This window comes from Lissotriton vulgaris, chromosome 8 (assembly GCF_964263255.1).
Source record: "Lissotriton vulgaris chromosome 8, aLisVul1.2, whole genome shotgun sequence".
NCBI classification, from domain to species: Eukaryota; Metazoa; Chordata; class Amphibia; order Caudata; family Salamandridae; genus Lissotriton; species Lissotriton vulgaris.
In genome coordinates, this window is record NC_141696.1 from 346,056,283 (window position 1) to 346,073,909 (window position 17,627).

At 44.7% G+C, this 17,627-nt stretch overlaps 1 protein-coding gene across 1 annotated transcript in view; it reads right to left on the reverse strand.

Moving 5' to 3' along the window:
• Positions 1-17,627, reverse strand: part of LOC147697031 (amine oxidase [flavin-containing] A-like) — a 562,294-nt gene that overhangs the window by 111,866 nt on the left and 432,801 nt on the right. Inside the window, exon 6 of the mRNA XM_086934108.1 lies at positions 10,849-10,990. Coding sequence (XP_086790234.1) covers positions 10,849-10,990 — 142 coding nt within the window. The remainder of the gene's footprint in view (positions 1-10,848; positions 10,991-17,627) is intronic.

The following is a 17,627-nucleotide window of genomic DNA, read 5'->3' on the forward strand; positions in this document are numbered from 1 at the left end:
CTCATGGCTGAACTAGCCCTGACCCAAGCTTGCCTACTCCCTACCCACTCCAAAGGTGTTACTTTCAACTGGATCATCTCTAATGAGAAAACTGTTAAGATCATATCCACCGACCCCTGCGACTGGTCAGACCACCATGCCATCACCTTTCTTCTACCCTGCACCCTCAAAACATGGGCTCCTCAACCAGTGCTCCCAAAACGCTGGATCAGAGACACCAAAAACCTAGACCTAATTGAACTTGAGTCACGTTGCAAATCCGACCTCCTTCCCCTCCCCACATCACCTCAGCCAGTGACCTCAATGATCACTACACTGTTTCGATTTCGAACATTTTGGATGACCTCGCCCCTCTTAAACTAAAGAGGACTCAATTCAAAGATAGAAACCCATGGTTCACTGGCTCCCTCAACGACGAGAGAAGATCCCTCTGTCAAGCCGAAAGAATCTGGAGACAGCACCCATCGGCAGATCACCTGAACCTTCTTCGCCAGGCAAGAAATGCTTACAACAAAAACATCCTCAATTCAAAAAAAGAGTTTTTCAGAGCGGAACTAGGAAATGCTGAGAACAGGCCTCGCAAACTCTTTGAGATGATCAAACTCCAGTCAAACAAACTGTCCAAAACAGCGAAAGAAAACCCCAAGTCTCTCATCTCCTCCGAAGATTTCTCCTCATTCTTCGCAAACAAAATCATAACCTTAGATACCGAACTCAAAGCTGCTTCACTCCCCCCACCAAACACTGACCATTCGCCTCCTCCATCAGTGCTACTGACACTGACCTCACCCAAGAACCTAGCGCACTGGTCTGAATTCTTACCCTACGATGAAGACTCAGTCGCAAATATCCTCTCCTCCTTAAACCCGAACAACCATTTCAACGACCCGCTCCCCTCAAACTGTCTTGCGACGATTACCAAATCCATTATTCCTTGCTGGACAGCGAAAATCAATGCCTCTCTCCGGCAGGAATCAATACCAATCTCACTGAAAGCAGGATAAGTTCTCCCTATTCTGAAAAAGCCATTGCTGGACCCAGCCTCCCCAGACAACTTTAGACCAATCTCCAATATTGCCCACTTGGCAAAAGTGTTGGAAAAGTGTGTTCACATACAGCTAAGTCACCACATCAGCACTTCCATCTACTTGATGACTGCCAATCTGGCTTCCGACCAGGACATAGCACTGAAACCACCATGCTCCACGTTGTCGATGATGCTCTTCAAGCCCTGGACCAAGACAAAACTTGTCTCCTAATCCTCCTGGATCTATCCTCGGCCTTCGATACTGTCAACCACAAGATACTACTCGAACGCTCCAAACTTAGGATGGGTTTAGACTGCACAGTACTCGACTGGTTTAGTTCCTACCTCCAAAACAGATCTCAGAGATTCCTAATCAATGGTGAACTTTCCTCCTCCTCCATGGTCACGGTGGGAGTCCCTCAATGATCAACTTTGTCCCCCCACCCTGTTTAATCTCTATCTAGAACCCCTTGCTGAAATCCTCCGCAATGCAAATATCTCCTTCTATATGTTCGCTGATGATACTCAGATCTACATAAAAATCTCATCTCTTGCAGAGATCCTCACCATGAATGAGGCCCTGAAGTTGACCGTCCGTTGGCTAGCCTCAAACCAACTCAAACTCAATGCTAACAGAACTGAGTACCTTCTAATCTCCCCGCCCAAGAGCAACTCTGAGATACAGACTTGGATCAAAGATATCACAGCCCTAAACTGTTCCCCGACAATAGTGGACTCTGCCAAATCACTGGGAATCACCTTGGATTACAACCTAAACATGCGAAACCACATCAACTCAATGACCAAATCTGCCAGATTCCACCTGAGTTACCTATGGAAACTGAAACCATTTCTAGCTGCTCCCGACCTAAAACTAGCAGTCCAATCTCTAGTATCTCTCGGTTGGAATATGGCTGCTCCACCCTCTCTGGTTTACCCAAGAACACTCTGGCACCCTTAAAAGCAGAGCGCACATCACACTTTTTGCAGTATTCACATATGTGCACTCGGGACGGGGCACAAAAGAGTGTATGCATGCTAACCTTGAGAAAGTAAGGAAGAGAAAAAGAACAAAGAAACAAAAATATGGGTGTGCTTCGAGTCATTTTCAGTGACTATTTATAACTTTCCGTTCCAACCTTGTTAAGCACCCCGAGAATAAACATTAAGAACGGAACATCAAAAAGCAACATTTTTCACGTCAAATGCCATTGAAAAGAGACACCGGTGGGAAGATCATAAATCACACGGCGTATTCACATATACCCCTGAGGAAGGTCACATTGACCGAAATGTATTGGGTGATTTCAAATGTAAATGGAGGATTCGAGTTTCCCGACATGCCTGTGATTAGGCCCGGATGGGCAATTCCTGTGCAAATAAATGCAGACAGATGTTGAGAAATGAAATAAATAAATGGATTAACTTTTGGAATATTTTTGAGTACGTGTATAATGTTAAACACAAATGTGTATAAAGCTGTGCAACTCTTGGTGACTCGCACAGCGCGCGTCACACTTTTTGCAGTATTCACATATGTGCACTTGAGACGGGGCACAAAAGAGTGTATGCACGCTAACCTTGAGAAAGTAAGGAAGAGAAAAAGAATCAAGAAACAAAAATATGGGTGTGCTTCAAGTCATTTTCAGTGACTATTTATAACTTTCCGTTCCAACCTTGTTAAGCACCCCAAGAATAAACATTAAGAACGGAGCTTCAAAAAGCAAAATTTTTCACGTCAAAGGCCATTGAAAAGAGACGCCGGTGGGAAGATCATAAATCACACAGCGTATTCACATATAGCCCTGAGGAAGGTCACATTGACCGAAATGCATTGGGTGATTTGAAATGTAAATGGAGGATTCGAGTTTCCCGACATGTCTGTGATTAGGCCCGGATGGGCAATTCCTGTGCAAAAAAATGCAAGAAACTTTTGGAACTTCGTACCTTTGACGTGAAAGACAGACGTTGAGAAATGAAATAAATAAATGGATTAACTTTTGGAATATTTTTGAGTACGTGTATAATGTTAAACACAAATGTGTATAAAGCTGTGCAACTCTTGGTGACTCGCACAGCGCGCGTCACACTTTTTGCAGTATTCACATATGTGCACTCGGGACGGGGCACAAAAGAGTGTATGCATGCTAACCTTGAGCAAGTAAGGAAGAGAAAAAGAATCAAGAAACAAAAATATGGGTGTGCTTCGAGTCATTTTCAGTGACTATTTACAACTTTCCGTTCCAACCTTGTTAAGCACCCCAAGAATAAACATTAAGAATGGAGCTTCAAAAAGCAACATTTTTCACGTCAAAGGCCATTGAAAAGAGACACAGGTGGGAAGATCATAAATCACACGGCGTATTCACATATACCCCTGAGGAAGGTCACATTGACCGAAATGCATTGGGTGATTTCAAATGTAAATGGAGGATTCGACTTTCCCGACATGCCAGTGATTAGGCCCGGATGGGCAATTCCTGTGCAAAAAAATGCAAGAAACTTTTGGTACCTCGTACCTTTGACTTGAAAGACAGACGTTGAGAAATGAAATAAATAAATAGATTAACTTTTGGAATATTTTTGAGTACGTGTATAATGTTAAACACAAATGTGTATAAAAGCTGTGCAATTCTTGGTGACTCGCAAGCGCGCGTCACACTTTCTGCACCCTTAAAAGCCTGCCTCAATGCAGCCGCCAGACTACTTACGGGCTCTAGAAAATTTGATCACATCACCCCTCACTTGAAAGCGTTGAACTGGCTCCCTCTCGAGGCTAGGATTCACCTCAAGTTGGCATGCATCACGCACAAGGCCCTACACACTAACTCCCCTGCGTATCTTGCACAGAAGCTCTCGATATCTGGAGGAAGCAGAAACTCTGGATCAGCAAATACCTTCCTACTCCGGCCTGCACGTTTTAAGAAAAAAAAACTACAATCGCTCTTTCACGGGTCTGCTCCAAGAATATGGAACGCCTTCCCGCCTGACATTAGAAGTATCCACTCCCTGGCACCCTTTAAAAAAGAGGCTAAATCCTTCCTCATGGCTAAATTCCTTGGCTAACTCGCTCCACAAGCACCGAGAGACTTATTACCTTTGTGATACCCTGTTCTATTGTATGTTCCTTGACTCTGTAAAGATCACTGTGTTATAGTTCTCTTTTTTTTTCAGCCTCGTAATGTAAAGCACCCCTGCACTTTCCTCCCTAATGTATGACCATATATTCTGTAAAATGTTGCTATGTACCTTTTCACCCCCTCCCTCCTTGCACATACCCCTTTGACTCCCTGCCTACCATATGACCTTTGTTTCTGTATATCCCCCGATTTATTGCTATCATTTGTCAACCAATCTTTCTGTATTACTCTTTGAACCTGTAAAGCGCTCTGATACCCTCACGGGTCAAGTTCGCGCTCTATATAACTTTAAAATAAATAAATAAATAACAGGGAAGGCTAACATTGAAGTAATATAACAGTGAATGCAAGCAGCAGATTAATCTACAGGCTGTTCACGCGACTCTTTTGTCAATGGTGAGATCTCCATTTGATTAAGTCGGGAGTCATTTTTACACCTGAGAAAACAGTTTTAAAGATATTTTTTCTTTTGTAGATTCCTTCAATTTAACCATAAGGTCCTCAAAATGTGGACTCTATGACACAAAATCTGTCCGTTCTAAATCAATAGGCGACCACAATAGGTGGATTGCATTGATGCCCTATAATTAGGTTAAGGATAAGAAAACCGTAAACTATTTAATCATGTGGATCATGCGATATAGGCACATTTGTTGTAGAGTCATTCTATTATGCTGCTGTATAAGTAATTATTGATAGGTGAATCACTGTTACATGTACACGGACATTGATAATCTTGTGTTGCAGTATTAAATAATGTGTTGCAAATGAAGAAAGTCTCTTATGAATTTATGGTTTAATAATAAATGTTTTTATTGTTACTCAGATAAACTGAAAAACAATTGTCATGATGTAGGTGAAGTTCAATCAAACTTTCACCGAAACAACAGTTTTTCTGTGTTTTTTAAAGATTGTGTATTTATAAAATTGTAATTCTCAAATGTGTATTTGGTATTTGTTTTTTAAGTGGATAAAGAAAACAATGTTTATGTATCAATGAAATTATTGTACGAGACAAGTGGATTAATGTCTGTATTCTTTACCTCAAGAACCTAATACCAACTTGGTCTTAAAAACAACACAAGTTTTTAAATAAAACAATACATAGCTTAATATATGTTTTAGTTTGAGTCTCTTTGTAAGACATTACAGCACCTGATAAATGAAAAGGGCTTTTTAAGAAAAAAGTTGTGGTAACCTACTTTTGTCATATTTCCTGCACAATTTACCTATAGCACATGATCCGAATTGTAGGTGGTACTACAGAATGTATTTATACATTCATTTCGCTTTCTTACTAGTCTTTCGGAAAGAGACTTTGTTTTTTGTGGCATTAAGTCCTTGTACATATGCTCCCCATTTTCTTTAAGCAGCCACATGTTGCTGCCTAGAAAGCAGAAGTGGGCTGCCGATAAAAAAGAGTGTTTTTGCCTTAGTGTTGACTAGTGCTTAATTGGTGAAAGTAACAGTGCCTGAAGTTCTGCTCAGAAGCCAGCGGCCAGTGCAAATAAATGTCAGTGTGCCAAATAACAAGGTTGGAAGTCTTTAATCCACTACCAGACACTCTCTCTTTCCCTTGGTCTCGCTCTTTTAGGTTCCTGTTTTCTCCCTTTCTGTCGGTATTGCAGTCTTTCTCTTCCTCCGTGTTTCCCAACTGTATGTTTTTCCCTCCCTCTCTTGCCCTCAGGAAATATCTGTTGCTGCAAATAAGTGCTGGTCCCCACAAGTAAGCGCCGATGGCCCCCACCGGCTCAAATTAAGCACTGTTGTGGATCCTTCACAGGGATAGGCCCTACTGGTGAGGTACCATGATTTGGTCAAGACAGATCACAAACTCCTCAAGCAGCTGATGGCTATGAAAGGAGAGAATCCCAAGTTGCTGCAGTGAGTGGTCATTCTCTTCACAAGGATTGGGCTTTACCATAGAGCATAAGGAAGGGGTACAGCACTGTCGCGCTCATGGACTTTCATCCCATTCCAATAGCTGGATGTCTCTAGTAGTTGATTAAACCTGTGGCATTTTGATCTTCTGGGGTGTCTGTTAAGAGAGAAAAGACTCCTCACATAGCCTTTGAGAGCGTGCACCCCTGGACAATGTTCCTGATAGCAATTATTGCTGATTTTTTTATTTTCATTTCACCACACATGAGACGTGGAGTGGGTTTTGTGATTTTCAGAGCCACACATACTGCACTATGACGTTTTTGAGTGTGACTACTGTCAGCTCATCAGGCTGTAAAAAAAAGGACAATTAGGGAAGTAACCAATTGTAGTCACAGAACAAGCCATTTTACCTGCCATCAGGAGTTGCCTCCTAGACTCTCATGTTTAATTTTTCATCGATCTGTCATCCCCTGTAAGTGTTTCATTACTCCATCCATTTGGGACATAGATGAGGCATGTGGTTGTAGTAAAAATGTACAGTGGAGTGCATGTGGAACAAGTGTGATACATGAGAGTAAACTAAAGTGGTACATAAGATGGGGAGTGTGAAAGAGCCATACTGGGCAATGCGAATTACGGGGTTTCTCCAAGGTATTCCAGAGGTCCTTTGTAATGGACCAAACACGAGGGTGTTGAAGATAGGAGACAGAACATCCTTTTGAAGTGTAGGAAAATCCTCCTGCCCTTTCCAGCTATATTGGTCCCTAGATGTGCTAAGCCCCAAAGGTTAATAAATAATTTAGTGGCGCAGTCGCTCCCTTTTTTTGCCTTTGTTTTGTGGTTCTCTTAACAAAAGACTCCCAACTCCACCCCACATTCCTGCTTGTACCTGAAAACAAAGGCAATGGCTGGACCAGTCCGAGAGGCATATGCAAAAAGCAAGAACTACCCAAAACCGGATTCAGTGCAGGACTCTAGGGGCCTCATTGACAAACTTTCGATGCTTTTGGCGTTTCTTGGGCCTCATTTACAAGGCCCTGGTGGCACTTTTGTGCCACTGGAGCATCACTTTTTTGACGCTCCGGTGGCGCAATGTGCTGAAGCATATTTTCAAGCTCACACAGCACAAATTTACGTGGCTTTTTATGGCCTTGTAAATATGTGCTCCTTACACGCAGAACACTGTGTGAAAGGGGCATTCCATGGGTATTGCTGTGGGTGTTCCCACGCAACAGCCATAGAATCTGAAACATTCCTAAATGAGGAATCATAAACAGGCGTAGGAGGGGCGCAGAGGAGAAATACTTTTATTTCTCCTCATTTTTTCCTCTTTCTATGCGTGCTACATTCTTCTGCATACATAGAAAGAGCAAAATGGCATCAATGATTGTTTTTGTACAGGAAAGTGACCCTTCCTGCACAAAAACAATCATCTCCGCAACGCAGGCACCCTTGTACCATTGCGTAAGGGTTTCTGCGTTGGCGCACGGCTCCTCTTTGTGCGTCGCCGCAGGGGAGAAGGACAGGAATGCGCCGTATCTTGCAGATATGGTGCATTCCTACATTTTTCATTTGGCGCCAGGCAGCTCAGCAGGAAGGTCTGCTACACTGCCATGCTTCAAAAGTTGGTAAATGAGGCACTTAGTACAAAGATCAGACATCAGAGTGCAGCACAAGGAAGGGTTACAGCACTGGAATGCAGAAATGACTTTCCTGCTGTTAGACTTGACCCTTTTTGCAGGGTCATCCCTGAACATTTTGCATTCCTCCTATATTTTTTCTGACCTGTTGTTGGCTGTTTTATGACTCTGGGCACTTTACCACTGCTGACCAGTGCTAAAGTGCATATGCTCTCCCTATTGTAAATTAATGTATGAATTTGTGATTCCATGATTGGCTGGTTTAGTTTATCTGTTAGACCCTAGTACAGTGCACCAGGAGTGCCCAGGGCTGGTACTCCAAATGCTGCTAGTGGGCTTGCAGCACTGGTTGAGCCACCCACAGAAGCAACCTGTAAAAGTGTGTCTAAGGCCTGCCATTGCAGAGCCTGTGTGCAGTCTGGTATTGCCATGCTGACTGGGCAAGTGTGCCAGTCCCTAAACCTTCCCTTTTCTTCATATCAGACACCCCTATGGTAGGCCCAAGGGCAGGGTGCATTATAAGTATAAGGTAGGACATGCCCTGGTGTATGTGGCATGTCCTAATAGTGAATTAAAGCCATTTTAGTTTTTCAATATTGCAAGGCTTGCTGTTCTCCATAGGCCAGAATGGGCAGTTAGATTATTACATTTTATAATCCTAACGGCCTCTGTCGTCGCATCTCTGCACAAGGGTGTCGCCGCTGCAGCTGATGCAGCTATCCGAGGTTTCTCACAACATCGGAGAAGTGTGCCGCATCAGGAAGAACTTGGCGTCTTTATTTCTTTGCACTGGAATTTGCCGTATTTCCATCGTTGCAACACTTTTGTTGCCCTGTGTGTCGCATCTTAAGGTACATTGACTCAAAGTGTCGCATTTTAAGAACTAAAGAGAACTAAGCTAAAACTACCATTTATAAGTACAGTATTGTGGATTTTTGTTGTTTGTGGTCTTGTGTTAAATCTATATAAAGAATACTTATTTTTGATATAAAACCAGTGTGGTGTCCATCTGTAGTGTTGTCACTTGATTACTTTATGTGTTCACAAATGCTTACATACTGCTTCTGAGATAAGCCTGTCTTCTCATGCCAATCTACCAAGGGGGTGAGCAGGGGTTATTTTAGGAGTGTACCCCCTTACCCTGACTAGAGGTCCCTATTTGTCACAAGTACCTACCTGTGCCAACTAGAGACCCCCAAATCTAACACCTGCCATTTTTCTTAATCCATGACTGGGCTTCTCCAATGGGGATACTGCCCTGCCTCCAGGCAGAGTGGAGTGAGCTACTCAGAACAGAACAGAATTTAAGAGATACATGTGAGTGGTGTAAATATACACTACCGCCCACATCCATGCCAAGGGCAATTTCAGAACAATTGATGGACAGAATGCTGCACAATTTCAAACATTCAACCCAGTGCAGAGATGTGGGCCTAAATCCATTCTTTTTTTGCTCCCAATACCTTTCCAGTTCAGACCCAGCCATATGCAAATCAATCTTGACCCTGTTCCCCTCATCAGCCAGGCTAGCTGGACTCCAGGGGCATGGAGAGCACTGAACCCACATCTTGGCAAACTCGTCCCACTCGCGGTGACAAATGCAAAAAGAACAATTGATGGATAGAATGCTGCAGATGGTCAAACATTCACACCAGTACAGAGATCTGGGCCTAAATCCATCGGTTTTTTGCTCCTCATGCCCTTCCAGTTCAGACCCAGCCATTTGCAAATCAGTCTTGACCCTGTTCCCCGTGGGAACAATCCAAAACAAACTGCCAGGCCAGGTCATTCCTGGATTGGAAACAGGCATCCTGGGACCGGTTTTGGGGCATCACCCTCATCAGTCAGGCTAGCTTGGCTTCAGTGTCATGGAGGGCATGGAACCCACATCAGGGCATACCCGTCCCACTCGGGGTGACAAATGCAAAAAGAACAATTCATGGACAGAATGCTGCGCAATGTCAAACATTCACCCCAGTACGAAGATCTGGGCCTAAATCCATAGTTTTGTTGCTCCCCATGCATTTCCAGTTCAGACCCAGCCATATGCAAATCAGTCTTGAGCCTGTTCCCTGTGGGAACAGTTCTGCCTGAACTGCCAGGCCAGGTCCTCCCTGGACTGGAAACAAACATCCTGGGACCTGTTTCGGGGCACCACCCCTCATCAGCAAGGCTATCTTGACTCCAGTGGCATGGAGAGCACGGAACCCATGCCTGGGCATACCCGTCCCACTCAGGGTGACAAGTGCAAATAGAACAATTGATGGACAGAATGCTGCACAATGTCAAACATTCATCCAAGTACAGAGATCTGATCCCAAATCCATCGTATTTGTTTTGCTCCCCTTGCATTTCCAGTTCAGACCCAGCCATATGCATATCAGTCATGACCCTGTTCCCCGTGGGAACAGTCTAATCCGAACTGCCAGGACAGGTCCTCCCTGGACTGGAAACAAACATCCTGGGAGCTGTTTCAGGGCATCGCCCCTCTTTAGCCAGGCTAGCTTCACTCCAGTGGCTTAGAGAGCATGGAACCCACGTCTTGGTATACCCGTCCCACTCGGGGTGACAAATGCAAAAAGAACAGTTGATGGACAGAATGCTGCACAATGTCAAACATTCACTCCAGTACTGCGATCTGGGACTAAATCCATCATTTATTTGCTCCCCATGCCTTTCCAGTACACTGCCGCCCACATACAAAATTTAACTTCCTTGCCCCATGCAATTTTTGCACTGACTTACAATAACCTTATGACAAATTTAAATAAACCAATTGGATGAAACCAATTCCTAATTTTTTGGGAACAGAGAACATGCAATACCAGAAAAATAGTGTCAATAAAAAGGAAAACGGGGGGAGACCGTGTAGATAAGGCAGATTTCCTACACCCATGAAGAATAATGATTGATAAGAACATAGCACAGTAATCACTGCTTCATAAAGAAATGACTTGACCAATACAATTATATATTTTGGACAAGCAGTGTAAAGTCTGTAAGGATGCAGAGACAACTTCAGAAGTGTGCCATGTGTTCTAATGTTTATACAAAACACTGTATATTTGCCGTCAACCTCTAGCGTAGAAGGACTGCTGTAGTACTTTAAACAATGCACCATATTTGGGTGGCTAAAGAAGGGAGCAAATCACTGTACCTGTCCCCCATTGGTGACTGAAAATATTCGGTTTGGTCCACCGCAGAGCTTCACGTACCATAGGAACCAGAGGGCAGAAACCTGGTGAGTCTCACTGGTAACATTGACATTCACAAAGAGAGTAGCAAAGCGTTTTGCAGCACTGTTCAGAAAGAGAATTAGAGAGCAGGCATATTAACCAACCATGTTCACCATCTTGCTCGCTCTTCAGCACCTACTATACAATAGACCACACAGAGTTAGGAATTCCATTGATTTCTATGGCATTATGGTTATGTGACTCAAACATGTGAAACAAACATTAATCAACTTGTATACTGTTAGACTTGGCATGCTTGGTGTGGTTCCCCCTGACTTTTTGCTTCTACCCCTATATTTTTGATGCTGTGCTGGATTTCTTTTTTCGCTGGCTTAGATTCCATGGACACTTTGCCACTGCTGATCAGTGTCAAAGTGCATATGCTCCCTGTGTAAATTGTTATTCTGATTGGCATATTTGATTTTACTGGTGAGCCCATAGGCAAGTACACAAAGTGTGTCCAGGACTTGTAAATCAAATGCTACCAGTGGGCCTGCAGCACTGATTGTGCCCCCCAAATAAGTAGCTCTGTAAAGGTATATCAGACCTGCCACTGCAGTGTCTGCACACAGTTTTAAATTTCCATGCCGACCTGGCAAGTGCCTCTAACCTTCACTTTTCTTACATGTAAGACATCCCTCAGGTAGGCCCAAGGTACCCCCATGGGAAGGGTGCAGTGTAGGTAAAAGGTAGGAAATGTGCTGGTGTGTTTTACAAATATTGCCAATTTAGTTTTTCACTACTGAAAGGCTATCTGTCCCATAGACTAACATGGGAGTTACTTTGTAACATTTTATAAGCATTAATTACCATTAGGACAAAATCGAGGAATGGAGTTAGGCTTTCTGAAGTCAGAATTTAATAACGCATATTTTTAGGGAGATGGTTTATAAATTGTGTGCTTGAAAATAACACTTTTAGGAAGTAGGTATTTTCCTATTTAACCATTCTGTGTGCCTCTGCTGGTTTGTGCATTGACTGTCTGGTTTTGGGGTGACAGGGGCTGGGGATGTGCATTCACTGTAGACAGCCACAAGGGGGTTTGGGGTGTGTCCTGCCTTTCCTGAGTGATTCAGAGCTGGGCTGAATAGACTTTGGGTGCATTTAGAGCAGTGGGAGGAGTTTCACTTACACCTGAACAGGCAGTGTCTCCTCTGCACAATTCTGTCTCCAGTTCCTGTAGTAATGCTGCGCTAAGGATGACAGAACTGGTTTGAACTGGGCTCAGAGACCCTTGCCACAAAGAGAACGAAGACAAAATGGGTTATAAGTAGAGGACTTTAAACCCAAGAGATTTAGATCACTTCTGGACTCAAGAGGAACCTTTTGCCGAGGAGAAGAGCTGGAGAGCTGAAGGAGGAGTGTAGTCCCTTTGCTGTGTGATTTGCTGGCTTGGCCTGCAGTAGCTGCTTCTACCAAGGAAGAGAACAAAGACTGGAACTTTGCTGAGAACCTGTTTGAAGAAGAATGTCCAAGGGTTTGTGTGTGCTGGCCGCCTGTTCTGTAGTCTCAGGGACACAAAGACTTCACCATCAGCTCCCGTGAACTCCACTGCTAGGAGCTTTGACCTGCCAGGAGGGGCTTATTCCAGGTTTTGGGCCTCTGGAGGATGTTCCTGCTGTTGGGAGCTGGAAGAAACCTAAAAGAAGCAAGAAAAATGATGCCCACCGCTGTCAGCTGCCACAAGGCCAGGGGAACCGCTCATGAACTGCAGGATGCACCGTCCCGCCGCCACCCCATCTCCGATGCCCTTCGACACCTGCTGAAGCCTGCAGTTATTGGCCTTCCTGATGCCACACTGGCACCAACACCATCCCTGCCAGCAGCCCCATCTGTTACTGCGGGGTCAATAGCCGACCAGGGTGCCTTCACAAACTCTCCAACCTTGCAATGCCTCACTGGAACTGGCGCCTCACCGCTGATGCTGCTGTATTCCCCTGTCCTGGACTCATCACGTTGCCTCCTCGCAGACATGACGCCTCTCCTCCCCAAGGCAACCAGGAAACCGGCCTCGACCTCGGCACTGACACCTCACCTCCACAATGCCATGCATCGTCCATAGACTTCAATTTCCAAGGTACTGTTGTATGAGGGTCCATATGACACCATGTCTGACACCACACAGTTCGCGGTCAGCACCATACTTTGTATTTTTGTCGGTCACGACGTCGTAATATCCCCAGGTGGAGCTATTAGTTTCTACAAGTGCTATTTCCGCAAGTGACTGTTTTTAAGTGCTATTTTGACATCTGTATGTTGGATTTTTGTTGTTTTGGTCCTGTTTGGTTTAGATAAAGATACCGTATTTTTGTAAACTGGTGTGGAATCTATTGGTGGTGTTTTAACTGTATTACTGTGTGTTTTGAGTACAAGCACTTTACACATTGCCTTTGAGATAAGCCTGTCTGCTCGTCGCCAATCTACCAAGGGGGTGAGCAGGGGTTATCTAAAGTGTGTATCCCCCTTACCCTGACTAGAAGCAAGGGTCCCTACTTGGACAAAGGTACCTACCTCTGACAATTAGAGCCCCATATTTCTAACATATGCAATATGACCTCCCCATTTGGGCCCGCTCCCCACAGGTTCACCAATGACAATCAACTCTTCTTCTTCCACCATCATGTGCCTGTCAAGCATCATATAAAAAACATGTGACCAAGGTTAGTGGTCAAGATGGCAGACAATCTAGATGCTTTCTATCTAAGCTCCCAGCCTGCGGAAATTTCATCACATGCCTCAATGTCTCCGGGGGTCCAAACTGCCGACAGATGTCTTAACTCCCTCTTTGAGAAGGGACACAACCGGTGAGGAAGAATTCCGGACCCCAGATTGCTGCTGCAAGGACAGCGCTCCCAGAGCCCCAGACTGGCGGTCAAGGGCTGGGCCCAGTGCAGGGGAACAGCGATTCATGTGTGCCAGACTGATGGGCGCAAGGCCTGGGACAGTGAACGATGAGGATTGGCTGTGATTCCTTCCTAGGGCTCAGAGGAGAAATGCTATCCAACTGTCATGCCGGAGACCCAAGATAACGCATCTCAGTGCCCAGAGCTGACTGCCGAACATAGCATGATTAACTTATCCGGGACCCTGAGAGACAACATGAACAAGGGCAGCATTCACCCTCCTCTTGGCCCAGTTTTGTGGAAGCCCTTTTAAAAAAGACTGGCCCCTAGTCTGTGGGGAGCTAACTGCCAGCTCAAAGTGCCACTATACCAGTGTGCTAAGTGATCTGGAAAGCACAGAGGAGCAGTCAGAACAAGATGAAGTGAGCACTTGTTCCTTGTGACCCTATGATCCTTAATCCTCTGTGCTCTCTTTCTTGCAACCTCATGGAGAACAGAGGCATTCCCAGTGTTATTCCCCAGATGAGGGGGGGGTATAGGAGGGCTCCACATGCCCCCTAAGAATAAAACACTTTCAAGGGGAGTCTACTTGCTTATTTAGACTAGGGGGTGGGGGAGGGGCAAGACATCACCCTGGAGGTGCGAGAGACTCATGCAGGTCTGGACGATATAGCCCTCACAGAGAAATATTTGGGCATTCCAAATTTAATTGAGAGATGAACATTGCCAAGACTTTGAAAATAGCTGATATGCCTTCCGACCAAGGCTCCAACATACAAGAACTGCACACAGACCTTGACTTGGCGAGTCAATGCAACTAGATACTAAGGCATAGTTGTATACTGTAGGAGAGCAGCATGTAGCCACGTCATCTTTTGCCTTCACAGTAGAACAACAACCAAGGTTGGCCCTAGAAATGTTGGAGGATTTGGAGAACCACTTCCAAAGGGAAAACATATTGATACGCGGTCTGAGTGAAAAGTTCCCAAATCCTAACTTGGATGGTATCATGACCAACTTTTTGTCTAACATTTTAGGAGATGGGGATGGAGGGGTGAACCTTGACAGGGTCCACAAGGTGGGCTTTAAATGGTGAGTTCAGCAACAAAGACCAAGATATATCCTGATTAAGTTTCGCTATTCGGGAAGGGAAGATATTTTTAAGCAAGCCTGGCAGCTTAGCAATGCCTTCTTCAGGGAATATACTTGTTCTATATACCAGGATGTTGGCCAGGCCACCCTATAGAAAGATATGACTTCAGGGGGATAACTAAAATTATGAGGAGTACTGCTGGGAATATCTATTTGGCCTATCCTTTGACCTGAGAGGTCCCAGGCCTTCTCCTTTTTCAGAGTTCCTCAGCCTGAGCTCTCCTCAGGTGTTCCACTGAGGAGGAATGATCCTGGCACAGCTTCAAGGAAGTGAGACCTGGCCAGTTGGAGTCACCCGAGGGCCTTGCATCTTCAGGACAAGGCTTAGGGAATCAAGAACGGCTCAAGTGGGTATCTTCATATGTAGTTTTGCTTCAATATTCAAAAGTGCAATTGGGAGGTAGGACGCACATTTTTGCATGTACTTGCCAGGTTTGGGGAGGGCCGAGATGATTGACTCTCCTATTGTTGAGTTGTGTAGCCCATTTCAGTGCATAAGTTAAAAAGGGTGATTTTATGGCTGCCCTCACTTCCTCCTGCAATATGTGCCTTTCCATGGAATCCCTGAGCCTTAGTAATCTGAGAAAGCTTTACATCATTAAGGTAAGCAACTTGATGGGGTACCAAACATGCCTCCCCAGATGAAAAGTCCAAGGAAAAACAGAAAACTCCTTAAGCTTAGCCGTAGCATCAGACAGAACATTACCAGTATGGGCCAGCTGCATACCAACCATATCTCCTGTAACAAATAACCACTTTTTTTAAGTGCAAAAGAGTGAGTTTAGCTTGTTGGTGCAGTGCAAGCCAAGCCTCCCTCTTACAGCATTTATTACTTTATGTGTTTTGCAGTGTGAGGTGCCCTGCCATTACCCATTCTAGCTCTTGCATTAACTATATACAAAGATCCTGGCCACCTGCCTCCATGAGGTCCTCACATCCCTGATCCGCCCGGACCAGAGTGAATTTGTGCAGGGATGTCAGATTCATGAAAGCATAAGCGTAGCCATCCACCTCATGAAAAGGCTTCCCTAAAGAAATTCCAGCGATCCTGCCATTGCTAGATGCAGAAAAAGGCTTTGACTGGGTGGAATTCTCCTTCTCATTCCTACTGCTCCTGCTCATTGGCATCAGCCTGAGCTTTTTAAATGTGGTCTAACCCAACTACACCAGTCCTAAAGATAGGGTCACTCTGAATGGCCAACTGTCCCAGGACTTTCAGCCATACAGAAGCTCTAGCCAGGGGTGCTCTTTATTCCTACTTTTATTTGCCCTTTTCATAGACCCCTTGGGCTGTTAGTCCAGGAATCTGAGGTCTGGTAGGTACGCACTTCACCATTATGTGGACAATGTGGTGCTAACTTTGGGATCCCTACGATCGGCCCTTCCAGCAATACTCTCCCTTTAACAGGCCTTCAAGAGATTATCCGAGAATAAAATCAATTATGATCTTTATCTAAGGTCCTCAATTTAACTGTAGCAGCTGAAGAAGTGGCCCATCTCCTAAGGAATTTCCCTTCTGAAGGGCTAAGAAACCTATCCGCTACTTGGCATGTAGATTAACAGGACACCCTCGGGTGAGCTGTTCCTCTCTAATTTTCCCCCCATTTATTGTCCTCTATTTGTAGGCACTAGGGGCCAGCTTTATCAACATTACATTTTGTGAGTCTACATTAGCGAATTTTACCAATTCGCTATTATAGACTTGCAAAATGCAATGTATTTAGGAATCTGCTAATATTTTGCAAATCCTACGCATTCCTTATTTGCGACTCGCAAATTGCGAGTCTCAAATAAGGAATAGCTTCCCATTAATTTCTATGGGCCAAGAGGCCCATAGGAATAAATGGGAATTGCATGAGAAATTTGCGAGTACCCAATAGGTACTCGCAAATTGCGCATGAAATTTCAAGGATGCAAGGGTTCTAAAAGGACATCCTGTTGCAACCCTGAAATGCGCATGTGTGCACATGTGGCGCACATACATGCCCTAAGGCAGAGGTCTTCAAACTTTTGTAGGCTGAGCCCCCCCAACTGATATTTTTTACATGTCGGGCCCCCCCACCACCTGACAAATTTCTGGAATCTCATACACCACATAATGGACCTCCACCCTCATATCCTGGGCCATATCCGGCAAATAATGTCTAACACAATAAGTGTGTTTAGTTAACTGCAGGTTTGTGAGTGGGTGTGGTTAACTGACAAAGGCTTATTACACAGCTCAAAACGCAATCTTCCAGCAGGTACATTAGTCACCTGACTCTGGTGAACTACACCTGAATATAAGCAATGCCACTTTTATTGTTGCCTAAAAAATGCTGGATATACAAGGAACCTTGCAGTGTCAGCACCCAGTAACAAACCCGCCCCCACCTTTCCAGCCTCCCTGGGAAACGCCTGATACCCGGTGCGGCCAGCCAGCCTTGCTACCACCCTCCAATGGGGCCCCTCATCTCCGCATAGACCGTCCCTCATGTGTATTTGGTTTCTTTTATAGTGCTACTCATCCCAAGTATGTACGTCAGGGTGTTGCAGTGCTTTAAATCACACACATTATATAAAGACAATGACTCATATAAATGTGAAAGTCAATGTTCTGAAGATAATGGGGCTACAAGGTTTAATCATTCTTTCATCCATCATTCAGTCTTTCACCATTCATTCATTTCACCATGTCCTTCCACCTGTGTGCCCATCCATGGCCA